The 13675-nt window shown below is 40.0% G+C and overlaps 1 protein-coding gene across 1 annotated transcript; it reads left to right on the top strand.

Moving 5' to 3' along the window:
• Hnrnpa3 (heterogeneous nuclear ribonucleoprotein A3) lies at positions 1 to 5486 on the top strand (the record flags this gene model as incomplete). Its single annotated transcript, XM_055600234.1, is given in 9 exon segments — positions 1 to 148; positions 227 to 437; positions 879 to 968; positions 1056 to 1151; positions 1245 to 1325; positions 1948 to 2091; positions 3164 to 3286; positions 3367 to 3441; positions 3539 to 5486. Coding segments are annotated over 8 exon segments (946 nt in total), but the record flags the coding sequence as incomplete, so codon positions are not given.
• Between the last annotated feature and the right edge of the window lie 8189 nt (positions 5487 to 13675).

Raw genomic sequence — 13675 nt, 5'->3', positions numbered from 1 at the left:
GGTAATGAGAGATCCCCAAACAAAACGTTCCAGGGGCTTTGGTTTTGTGACCTACTCTTGTGTGGAAGAGGTGGATGCTGCAATGTGTGCCCGGCCACACAAGGTGGATGGGCGTGTGGTGGAACCAAAGAGAGCCGTTTCTAGAGAGGTATTTTAATAACATGTTGTATAATACCTGGAATTTTGCCAGTTTGGTTTTTTTGACTTAAAATTATCTTGTTTGCAGGATTCTGTGAAGCCTGGTGCCCATTTAACGGTAAAGAAAATTTTTGTTGGTGGTATTAAAGAAGATACAGAAGAATATAATCTGAGAGACTACTTTGAAAAGTATGGCAAGATTGAAACCATAGAAGTTATGGAAGACAGGCAGAGTGGAAAAAAGAGAGGATTTGCTTTTGTAACTTTTGATGATCATGACACAGTTGATAAAATCGTTGGTAAGTGACAGCTTATTGCACAGGAACGATCTGTTTTCAGCTGAATTCACTAACTTGCTAATAGTTTTAAAGGATATGATTTTAGTTTTCATAAGTCCTCTATATCAGTGGTTCTCACTCTTCCTAATGGTGACCCCTTGAAACAGTTTCTCATTGTGGAGACCCCCAACCCTAAAATTATTTTCATTATTCCTTCAAAGCTAATTTTGACTGTTGTAGAGGATCGTGTAAATCTGATATGCAGGATATCTGCCATGTGACTCAACTATAGGCTATAGATTGAGAACCATTAATCTTTCAGAATGTCCATTCCCTGCTTAGTCTACTACCAGTTTAACAGGGTTAACAGTGTTCCAGTTAATTGCATAGTGACAAAGAGTGTGACTTGAATGTTGTTTTCCAAACAAAGAATAACTTTGCTTTTTTACTTTAAAAACTTAGTTCAAAAATACCACACTATAAATGGGCATAATTGTGAAGTGAAAAAGGCCCTTTCTAAACAAGAGATGCAGTCCGCTGGATCACAGAGAGGTGAGTGGGACCAGGTATACATAAATAGTGGACTAGAGAAGTTGGGAAGATTTTGACTTCTTTTCCCCCCTTCCTCTTGTGTTACAGGTCGTGGAGGTGGATCTGGCAACTTCATGGGTCGTGGTGGAAACTTTGGAGGAGGTGGCGGTAACTTTGGTCGTGGTGGGAACTTTGGTGGAAGAGGTACGGCATTGCTGCTTCTGTAAGTGCTAGAGCATCATAGGTTCCTAGTAAGTTGAAGGTATGATTTTAATTTCCAACTTTAATTTTCCCCAGGAGGCTATGGTGGTGGAGGTGGTGGCAGCAGAGGTAGTTATGGAGGTGGTGATGGTGGATATAATGGATTTGGAGGTGATGGTAAGTATTAAAATGTTGAGTTTTTGGCTTTTTTAAAATAATTTATTTAATTTTTATTTTATGTGCATTAGCATGAGGGTGTCAGATGCCGTGGAACTGGCATTACAGAAAGTTGTGAGCTGCCATGTGGGTGCTGGGAATTGAACCTGGATCCTTTGGAAGAGCAGGCAGTGCTCTTAACCACTGGGCCATCTCTCCAGCCCCAAGTTTTTGGCTTTTTAATTTCTACATTGTTAGGGATAACACATGGCCTCAAATGCTAGGTGGTAGGGCTTATTACCATAAATATGGAGGTGTTGATTGTTGTAACAGCCATATTCAAAATGACACTTTGCAGTACTAAAACATTAAGTGGATTGCTAGAATATAGTTCCTGACTAGTACCACAGAAGAGGAAGAAGCCTCTTCCTGAGGATGGAAGTAAATGTTAGACATCGTGGTCAGTAGGCTTTATTATAGTAGCAGTGGAGCTAAAGTTGCTTTGTGTGAGGCTAGAGGAAAACAGACTATGACTAGATTTTGGGGTGAAATCAGTTCAGTGATTGGTTGTAAGACACAGTGTAGTATAAAGCCAGGAGTCTTTGGGCCCCCTGAACATTTGTTTTTGTGTGGCTCTTTTCAGGTGGCAACTATGGTGGTGGCCCTGGTTACAGTAGTAGAGGAGGCTATGGTGGTGGAGGACCAGGATATGGAAACCAAGGTGGTGGATATGGTGGAGGAGGAGGAGGATATGATGGTTACAATGAAGGAGGAAATTTTGGTGGAGGTAAGTTAGAGATAATTTGGAATAAATGCAAACCAGATTTTAAGTTAAAAATCTCTGTAGTACTCAGAAGTGCTTAAAAATAAACCAGAAAAGTTTGAAGTATGAACAGCCATATTGAAACACAGCTAGCTCATCCATATAAAATGTACAGCATAACCTTACTGGCCATGTCCATTATGAAGTTGTGGGGGGAAAAGGACCCTGCATGCATTTCGCATATAGAAAACCATTTTTAAAGGTAGGTGTGCAGGACGATCTTACATTCCAGAGATTAAGACGCTATATTAGACTCTGGCTTTGAATCTTCCTGTATCCAATACTCGAGTGGTAGGATTGTAGATATGTTGTACCGTATCGGGCGTTTAAAAAAAATTTTTTTTTTGCATTATTTGTGTAGCTATGTAAATTGGCAGAGGAAGCTTTGCTACTTATATAATGAAATAGACATTTACTAGTTAGTAAGTTACAAGGGAAGTTTTAAAATCTGTTTTATTGCTAAGTTTTTCTTCAACTCTTCAGGTACTTTTAAACTTGTACAAGTTGTTTGAATTTTTAGATTTACTAAATGAATAGGGTATTAGCTCTTGGAATGCTTTGGGTATTACTGTTTGATGTGTTAATATGTTTATTATTTGCTGGTATTGTACCATGGAGTGCAGTTATTACATATAATGTAGAGGAGAAACTGTTGAGCCTAATTAGTAAATGTGAGCAGCTGATATTGCGATACTTTCTATTGCTCCTTTAAAAGCTGCATTGCAACAGAATTGCATTGAATGTTGGCGGTTTGATGGTCCACGTGAGGAATACGTATGTAGGATACAACATCAAAGAAAGTGTGTGTTCCTCAGATATGCTGAAATTTGATAAGCTGCTTAGATAGTGCTTTTTTAGACATCTTCCCCTCACTGTTCCCCTTTTTACCTGTTGATTAGATCAGTCCCTAAGACGGCCATTATTACTTGCATGAAAATAATTATAGTACTTGCTTCCATGATTATTCAAATAGTTAAAGGAAGAGTAAATAATTATTATCTTGGAAAACTACAAAAAAAATAATCTTTGATTTCAGGTAACTATGGTGGTGGTGGGAACTATAATGACTTTGGAAATTATAGTGGACAACAGCAATCAAATTATGGACCCATGAAGGGAGGCAGTTTTGGTGGAAGAAGCTCAGGCAGTCCCTATGGTGGTAAGTCTTTTTAATCAAATTCTTCAGAGCCATCTTGGTTAACATATTACGTGTATTTTAAAACTATGTGTTATTTCCAGGTGGCTATGGATCTGGTGGTGGAAGTGGTGGATATGGTAGCAGAAGGTTTTAAAAAAAAAAAAACAGCAGAAAAGGTAGGTATCTCTATATTTTTTTTAATCATGATGATAAAAGAATGTATGGAATTGTTCACTGAGTGTAATAATTTTTTTATCCTGTATTATTCAACAGGCGACAGTTCTTAGCAGGAGAGAGAGCGAGGAGTTGTCAGGAAAGCTGCAGGTTACTTTGAGACAGTCGTCCCAAATGCATTAGAGGAACTGTAAAAATCTGCCACAGGAGGAACGATGATCCATAGTCAGAAAAGTTACTGCAGCTTAAACAGGAAACCCTTCTTGTTCAGGACTGTCATAGCCACAGTTTGCAAAAAGTGCAGCTATTGATTAATGCAATGTAGTGTCAATTAGATGTACATTCCTGAGGTCTTTTATCTGTTGTAGCTTTGTCTTTTTCTTTTTCTTTTCATTACATCAGGTATATTGCCCTGTAAATTGTGGTAGTGGTACCAGGAATAAAAAATTAAGGAATTTTTAACTTTTCAATATTTGTGTAGTTCAGTTTTTCTACATTTTAGTACAGAAACTTTAACAAAATGCAGTTTTGAAGGTGTTTCCTTGTGAGTTAACCAGTAAAGAAGATCATTGTTAATTACTATTTTGTATGAATTTTGCTAAAGTTAACTGTAAAGAAACACCTACTGACTTGCAACTTAAGGGGAAATCTATTCTCCCCATTTCCAAAACCATAATGAATGGGCACTGACATGTGGAGAGAATAGATACTTGTATGTTTGCCATGTGTGTTTTAGATAATTAGGATTGGGTAATAAAAATAGCATTTGTGAATTTAATAGCATTAAGATTACCTTCAAATGAAAAAGATCTCAAAAGTTCCTATTTGGTTTTTGTGCATTTTCTTTCAAAATGTAATCATGGTGTTAGTGTGTTAGATTTATTGAGGGCTAGCCATGTCAAGAACATCTCCACTGCAGACACTTACCTTGGTCACATTGAAGCTGCTGCCGAGTGTTTGGGGCCGGAAGAGTTTATACTGTCCTCTACATACCAAGGGTGGTAGGTGGGTTTCATCTCCCAGTTTAACAGTCTTTTAATACAGAACCACCAAGTTTTGCTGTGTCTGGGTAAACTGGTGGGTACCTGGTTTGTTCTTTCAAATCTAAGGTCTCAAAGCCTGTTGGTATAGTGGTCACTTCCCTTGGATAAGTTCCCACACACAACTTTTCAGAGCAAAGGAATAAAAAAAAAAAATGACTGGTATCAACCCTTGACTGGCTGGCATGCTTTCCTGTTTATACACTATTCATTTTGCTGGATGATGAAACCAAGGATAGTAAGGTGTCATTGTCCAAACAAAGCAGCAGAAAATGTAGCACAGTTGCTTAGTGTTAAGCACCCCACTTCCCAAAGATCTGAATTCAAATTCAGATGGTCTTGAGTGCTTAAATCCCCAAAGAACACATGGTTATTCTTTGTATATATCTCATCCTAAAAGATGTTGGTGTGTGAGTTACAATTGTTTGGAGACCCTGGTTGAGAAGAGTTTTATATGCTGAGGTCGTATATATGAAGAATGTCTACTGTTGCGCCAGCTAGTGCTTAACAATTTCATTCAAGCCCTATGTGCTCTGCTGTTACTTTCTTTGGTAGTTAAACATTGAATTAAATTTTTTACTTGGTTTTTAAAGTATAAGCTAAACAAGCAATAAAAAGGGAAATGGGGCGTGCTAGTGTTTGAATATGCTCTCTTGTTGCTCTTAATTCTGTGCATTATTAATATTTGGATGCATGCAATGCTAGCATGGAACTTTGGTCGTCACAAATATTACAGTTTTCCAGAAAACACAAACCAATAAATGTAACAGACAACATTCCATTTGTTAATGGGCATATGTGAATAAGCAGTGTAGAAAATAGGCTCATGTTAGAAAATGGTTACACCCTTGATAACTAAAAGTATGGTTATATAAATGGACACTGTCAATGTTCAGAGCTTAAACCTGGGTACCTGGTCAAAATACTTAGGAAACATTAAAATTGAGCTAAATTGTCTCAAGTCCTTTTATTCATATAATAAAGATTGAAGAAATGGGGGAGGCTGACATTTCTTGGTTCTGTTTGTGAAATTGTTGGGCACAACCTTGACAGTATCCTTTAAATGTCATAAGGTCAATTGTATTGCTAACCAACTTTTTATGTTCTGGAACTAGTATTATAGTGAAACATTTTCCAGTAAGTTGATGTTTACAACCTATAATCAGGTGAAATCTGTATGTGACCTGTTTATAAGTTGTACTAGGGTAGCTTTTGTGAACAGTGTGTAAGTGAGCCATGAGTGGATTAACCAGCTTTAAAGGACATAAGTTGTGCTTTTTAAGCACAGTGTGGATCAAAGGAAACCCACTAAGACAGGACTTCAGCAGCCTTTTGAGTATGGACGAGTCAGCATAAATAAAGAATGAGAAGGCAGCAGCAAGAGCTTCACCTGCAGAGAAGTGGAGGCATAAGATACTGTGGTGATAGTGAGCACCTTTCCAAAGCTAGTTAAATCTGCTTATTGCAACTCAAGTGGCGAAGAAAGTGACAGGAAGGAGCTCCGCCCCTTGGAACATCAATGAGATAGTTGCCACAGTCAGTAGGTCTAGCATTTAGACCTGCAAGGAAGGGCAATAAGCATTAGGTAAGGCTGAATTTGAATTTTTTCACTAATTAAAGAGTACGTTTTTGTAAAGCAAGGTAAGAGTAATCTTTTTGATTTGCAGGTGAATGAGAACCCTACTTGCCCAAATGAGGAATGTCTTTCCTACCATCTTAAATACGAAGGTTTCTGGCTGGGTAAGGTTTGTAGCTCACAGTAAAAACCTGATGGCACCATTGGTTTCCCAAAAATCAATGTCACAGTTTGAAATATTAACCCTCTTAGGTGCAGAATTGTGAAGTTCAGAGTTTTGTCTTGGTACCCAGTTGAACAAGTTTTTAAGTCTAGGCAGTTACATTCTGCAGTGCCATGGGTATTTGTCATGAGCCAGATGCAGCCTCTTCGTGTGTACAACTCTGTTGATATGTACGGTAAAGTCAGCTTTCAATGATGGAAAGTCATGTTGGCTTTCCAAAAAGTTTTTTGACTTCTAATAAGCTGCTAGTTCCCACCCTAGGGAAAACTTACATTCATAATTGCCAGAATTGTCTTCCTCAAAGTAAACGTGCATAAAAGTTCACTATTATGTGAACAAGTAGGAATTGTCTGTCCAGTCTCCTATCCCTAAACACACAGGGTCTCACAGTTCTAGCCTGCCTCTTATCTCCCAAGTGCTGGGATTTAAGGGTGGTGCCTAATTGACACGTTTGTTTTGTTTTGTTTTTTAAGTCCCAAAGAACAGTTGGGACTATTTAAATATGTTGCTGATTGTTCGTCTATAAGGGCTATTTTTGCTGCCCTGAAAGGGCTGCTTTGAAAATTGCTTAATTCAGGTTACTTTCTAGTAAAATATCTTCAGGGGACAAATTTGCAAATACTGGCTAGTAAGTTACAGGTGTACTCACAGGTTTGCTTTGCATTTAAGTCAGGGCTGAACTTAGACAATACTAGTTACTAATAATGGTAGCCATCTTTCAATGGTAACTCGAGATTTGGAGAAATGTTTTGTTTTTTTTTTTTTTTAAGGCATTTACATTCCAGTTTCTGAAATAAAATGATTTTACGTAATGTGGTTCCACTGTCGTTTCTGCAAAACATCTTGGCAGCAAGGGTGAGGTGATACGATCTTGTTTGACCTGTAGGATACTGGTCCCAGGTGACAGGGTCTAAAAGCTGTATTCATACTCATGCCTAAGTTTTAGCATGTGGTAAAGAAGTTGTGGTAGGGAACTACAGGGAAAGGGGCTTGGTTTTCAAGAGTCTGTCACAATTTGAAACAGTTGGCATGGTCAAGTACATGGGTGTGCAAGGTGCTGCGAGGGGTGGTAGCCTATCCACATTCAGTTTTAAAACTTAACATGTTTTCTGATCTTTATGACAGCGGAAGGTGATCTGTAATGATATAACTGTTCCATTTGTAGCATAATGAAATGTTACAGAAATGACTTTTTCATTAAAATATTTTTAGAAATACGTGTGTGGTTTTATCACTTTGCAATATTGCTTTGATGCAGTTCTATGGGTTAATATAGACTAATAGAATGGAGTTTGGGACAAACCTTGATGGATCAAGTTTGCTTGAAATAAGGGAGAAAAAGGTGTACTGCCACAAGGACCACGTGGAATAATTGTTACAAACCTAGGAGGTAGGAAATTTGGAAGGCTGGGGCACAGAATGAGTTCCACATGTGACTTGAAACAGCAGTTACTTCGATGAGCAAAAGAAATAGGGGAAAGGTAGGTGATGTTAGTCTGGGTCCATACTGCAGGTTACCCCAAATAGATGTGGGTAGTGATAGTTATGAGTTCCTAGCACACTGGCCTTTTAGGACGGTCTAATTCTGAAACCCAGGCTGCCTTCGTTACTTGAGATCCCATTGTGTTGGCTTAGGTACTGTGAGGATGCCTAACCACACGTGGCCACAAGTGAATTACTTGGTAGGATATAACACTTCACTGGTTCTGTGTCTGATTGGTAGTCACAGATTATTTACCTTTGATTAGTGAGTCCTGGTCTAAAGGAACTTTATTTTCACCAAAAAAACACTTCATTTTTTGCCTAGAGTGTACAAGACTCTGGAAAAAAGGTCCTCCCCTGTACACATAGACCGACCAAACAGGAAAGGATGTTCAAAAACTCCTGATGTACTTAAGTCTATTCTAATTTTCTTTAGCAAAACCAGGTTGTTAAGCAGTAAGTTGGTGTATTTTTAAAAGGGCAACGGTAATTGTTCATAGAGCTTCAGTGGACAGTTTTGGGAACCGGAAGGTAAGCATTCATCCGTGCTATTTAGATCCTACAGGATCACTAAACAGGCAGATTTGAGCTTTAAAATATTAAAGGGTGTTTGTATAACCATTATGCTGTTAAGGATTGGGTTTTGCTTGGGCGCCCATACTGTGCACACCTGATGTCTTAAAATACAGAAGAGGGTTTCAGTCCCTGCAGCCAGGTTTTGAGTTACTAGATGGGTAAACTGAGACCCAGACCTATGTGTTCTGCATGAGCAGCAGGTACTGTTAGCAGCAGAACCATCTCTCCAGTCCCTTCCATTGCAATTTTTAGTGGCTCTATCTGGAGTTTATAATAGGTAATTTTGTTAGCAGGCAATGAGTTTCCTTGGTTAATTGAAACATCCTTTATGCTTCAGATAGGCTGCCTGCTGTGAATTAAGTTGTCTGTGCCCTCATTTACCCTAGTAAATACCAGGGTGCAATTATGTTCTGTTTAGTCTTTCAAGCCTTGCCTATCAAGTTTAGATTCTGAACTTAGTCCTGTGGGCTTGAACAATTTATTTGAGGGTTATTTTGTGTTTCCTGACCTGTTTCATAATGCTAACAGAAGAGCTTAAAATACTGGGTTTGGGGCTTAGCGGCTTAATAGTATAGCTTAGTTTGGTTCCCAGCACCCACATGGGGCAGCTCAACTGTCTACTTCTAGTCCCGGGGGATCCAGTATCCTCTTCTGGCCTCTTGAGAGTGCCAGGCATACAAGTGGTGCAGACAGACATGCAGACAAAAACACCCCTAGACTTAAATTTTTTAAATGTATTTGCTTGGGAATTACAGTATATTCCTTTAATCCCAAAACTTAGGAAGCAGAGGAAGGTCTTTTTTTTTTTTTCCTTTTCCTTCCTTTCTTTCTTTTTTGGTTCAAGATCAGCCAGGATTATTTGGTGACACTGCCTTTAAAAAAAAAAAAAGTTCATTTTAAAGTTCATTTTGTTTAGAGCCCAATCTGGCATCCATCCTTTGGCCAAAGCCTTCCAAAACTCTCGAGTTACATTCTTGAACATTCAGTGTTTGCACATGCCTAAATGTTGTCTACAGTTAAATGTTATCTTGAAAGTCTTAGAGGCTGAAGAGATGGCTCAGTGATTCAGAACACTGGCTGCCCTTCCAGAATCCTAAATCCAATTCCTAGTCTATAAGAGGATCTGATACCATCTTCTGGAGTGCAGATGTGCTTGAAGACAAAGCTTTTTTTTTTTTTTTTTTTTTTTTTTTTTTTTTTTTTTTTTTTTTGTAACTTATAAAAACCTTTCCTGGCTCAGCAGTAGGTGTTTTATACATTTAATCTTTATTTCATTTGGTGGTTCTTAGGAATTTACAACATTATTAAGAATGTTGAAGCTGGGCACAGTGGCATACACCTGTAATCCCAGCACCAAACGTGTGTGTGTATATGTGTGTTGCTTTTTATCCCAAAGTTAGGTAGCTTTTTCATTAAGTCTTGATACCTGTTGAGAAAATGGCCCAGTGCATACGAGCTCTTGCTGAGTAAGCATGAGACACTGAGAGACTGACTCTGCAGCACCAATGTAAAAAGCCAGGTGTGATCCCATGTGCCCACTGGGCTTGCGGGAGCTAGCCTGGCTCCAGGTTGGCTGAAGAGATGGTGTTTGGCGGTAAGGCGGAGTGAAGGCGGCACACCCCACGTCTCCTGGCCACCTGTGCGTGCATAGTGCACAAGGTGACTCCAAAAGCTAAAAATCCTCCATGTTAAGAACTATGCCGACAGTATTGCTGAAGTTAACTGAAAATTGGCTAAAAGTTGTTTTGGTAATTGTCTTTTAACATATCCTGAAAGCATACCTAAACCTAACGGGTTATGAGTTAAGCCTGTATCTTGTTTTTTTGTTTTTCCTCCAAGCCAAGAATTGAAGTCATTAAGTCTTTTCTCAACTCTTCAGCAGTAATTCTATCAACTGAAACTGCTTTGTTTTGTTTTGGAGACAGGGTTTTTCTATGTAGCCTTGGTTGTCCTGGACTCGAATTGTAGTCCAGACTGGTCTGGAACTCACAGTGATCCTCCTGCCTCTGCCTCTGCCTCCCTGAGTGCTGGATTAAAGGAGTGCACCACCATGCCCAGTGAAACTTTCTTAGTTGGAAGAATGATGAATTCTTTAAAAAAAAAAAAAAAAAAAAAAAAGTTAGAATTGACACTGTGTCTCACACAATGTAGTCCTGATTGGCCTGGAGCTCCGAGATCTGCTTGACTCTTCCAAGTGCTAGCAGTAAAGCTGTGTGTGTGTGGTTACAGCCAACCTCATCATCACATACATTCGAATAGCGTCTTCGTCCATTGGAAAGCAGATGGGCAAGTCTTAGATGGATGTGATTAAGTGGTTAAGAGCATTTGTTGCTCTTGCAGATTATCAGTCCCACATGGTTCACAACCATCCATAACTCCTGTTTCGGGACATACGTGCAGGCAAAACCTTTAGAATGGCTGTTAAAGAGCAAGTACTGCTTTTGCTGAGGGCTCGAACTCGGTTCCCAGCACCCAAGTCAGATGGCTCACAACCACCTGTCACTCCTATGTCAGAGAATCCCAACACCCTCTTCTGGTCTCCACAGCCACACAGATATACGGGCATACACATAATTAAAAGTTTAAAAAAAGATTTAGAATACAACGACATAACCTCAAAGGTGCATGTTACCCTACAGAATTGAGTTAAAAGTTCAAGTAAGGTTTAAGCAGTTGGGCTACATTTGTTACTTCAAATGCAGATCAAAGGGATTTTTGTTTTTCATGGTTAAGCTAGGATTTGTTCTGAACTTTTCTATTTTAAGACTGTGTATGGGTGTTTTGCTTGCATGTGTGTCTGTGTAATTGGTACCCACATAGGCTAGAGGAGAGGGTTGGGTCCCCTGGAACAGTAGTTACAGATATTTCTGAGCTGCCATGCAGGTGCTAAGATTTGAACCCACATCCTCTAGAAGAGCAGTCAGAACATTTAACCAGTGAGCCATCACGGCTCACTGTAAGTTTAAGTTGTAAGGTCCTATGGTCAGTTCCTCTATGAATGGCAGAATCATCCAATTGGACTGTGAATGTGCTTAGATGGATGCAGTCTATTCCTGTGTGCTCCAGATGGGGCTGCTCCCAAGATTCCTGTCAGTTTCACTTTCAGTTGGAATAAAGTGTCTCTTAGGGTCATCACCCACACCTCTAGAGGAGACTGACAGCGTAAGAGAACCCAGGGAACCTATGAATCCTAGGTCCACTTTAAGTTCAACCCTTCAGTCACAGGTTATACTCTCACTAGTTTTTCACCTTTCCAAAAATAAGGTTTGAAGAAGACAAAGTGTCCTTTTTTGGGTGTTTCCATCTTAGAGCTGAATCGAGGCTGAGTGCTGAGGTCATCCTTTAGGAAATGACTAGCAACCTGGTTCAATCTCGTGCCTGGGCTGCTAAGTACATTACTGGCCCTAGTGTAGCCATAGGATTATTGGAAGATGATTTACAAGATCAGAGTTACAACTCTGAAGTGCATCTATCTCCAGAACCCCCTCCCCGAACACCCTATGTTTTGTAGCCCTGGAACTGGTCAGGATTTGAACATGGGATAATTCTTCCTCCTGAGTGCAACCATCTCGCCCTGCTCTTTTGTGTTTTTCTGAGACAGGGTTTTTCTGTGTAGCCTTCACTGTCATGGACTCCCAGAAATCTGCCAGCCTCTGCCTCCCGGAGTGCTGGGATTAAAGGTGAGCACCACCCACCCCAGCTCCTGCTCCTAACTCTTAAAATGGCAACAACAAAAAAGCCCCACTACAGCCATGAGATGGAATTGACGTGGTGTTAGAAGGGTGGTTTGCACATTTTAAGATCAATTTTAAGGGCTTTTTAAAAAAAGATTTACTCATTTATGCAATATTCTGCCTGCATGCCAGAAGAGGGCATGTAGACGGTTATGAGCCACCGTGTGGTTCCTGGGATTTGAACTGGAGACCTTTGGATGAACAGCCAGTGCTCTTAACTTCTGAGCCATCTCTTTAGGCCCCAAGGGCTTTGTTTTTATAGCCTCTACATGTCTAATCATGCTCAACCTATACATCTGTGAGCCAGTTTTCCCACCATTAGAATTTCCTCATTCCTGGGTAAACTCAATTCTTTGATTTTAGAAAACAGTGGCTCATCTTTTAATCCCAGCTCTCAGGAGGCAAAGGCAGGCAGATCTCTTGAGTTCAAAGCCAGTCTGGTCTACAGAGTAAGTTCCAGGACAGCCGGGAATACAGAGAAACCCAGACTGGAGAAACCAAAAATAAGGAAACTATGCATGTTAACCTCACAATTGGTATCTCTGGCTCCATCCCTTGCTTTCTGGACTGCTCAGATGACAAACCAGAGGGGAGTCTCAAATCTACTTCAACCTTAGCTCCTTTCTAAACACTGCCCACTGCTATGCTTTTTATAGCTCTGTTCTTCATTTCCAGCAACTGGGGCTTGCTTAGCTTTTGGTCTGTGGAGTTGCTGTTAGCATATAGTGATCTGAGTCTGTCTTGACCTACACCTTCCAAAGTCGTAATTGTGATGCTTTTGTACTAGTATTTACTTGGATTTTTTTTTTTTTTTTTTTTTTTTTTTTTTTTTTAAGAAAAAGTCTCTCTACATAGTTCTGGCTGTCTTGGAACTGCCTATGTAGACCAGACTCACCGTGAACTTGCAGATTGACAAGTCTGAGAGTTCTAAGAGTTCCAGGGATTGAAGTGAGCCACTATGCCCAGCTCTTTAAATTTTTATTTATTACAATTTATTCATTTTGTATCCCAGCTGTAGCCCCCTCCCTCTCTCTTCTCCTCCCATGCCCCTCTCCTACTCTACTGATAGGGGAGGTCATCCTCCCCTTTCATCTGACCCTAGCCTATCAGGTCTCATCTGGACTGGCTGCATTGTCTTCCTCTGTGGCCTGGTAAGGCTGCCCCATCCCCCAGGGGAGGTGATCAAAGAGCCAGCCATGAGTTCATGTCAGAGACAGCCCCTGTTCCCCTTACTAGGGAACAGTTTAGTTTTAAACAGGTTCTCTCAATCTTTTTTCTAAGTATGCTTCCTAGGCCCCTTAGAATGCCATTTCTAAGAACACAGGGATAGTACTAGTTTTGTTCTTTGTGCTAGAGTACTACAAAGCAGGCATACCATTGTTTTGAATAAACATTCTTACTGCAACATGTACAATTCCTTGGTATGACAGTCCCAGTAAACCACATTTGGCATATAAAAAAAAAAAAAAGTCTTTTTGTCTTTTTTGAGACAGGCTCTCAGTAGGTAGCCCTGGCTCTCCTGGAGCACAGAGATCTGCCTGCCTCTGCCTCTGCCTCTGCCTCCTGAATGCTGGGAGTAAAAGTCAGGTAAAACCATACATAACC

Source organism: Psammomys obesus, unplaced genomic scaffold, assembly GCF_907164565.1.
Source record: "Psammomys obesus unplaced genomic scaffold, mPsaObe1.curated_primary_1811, whole genome shotgun sequence".
Taxonomy (NCBI): Eukaryota; Metazoa; Chordata; class Mammalia; order Rodentia; family Muridae; genus Psammomys; species Psammomys obesus.
The sequence above is the reverse complement of the archived record's forward strand: the minus strand, read 5'-3'. Positions and strand labels throughout refer to the sequence as shown.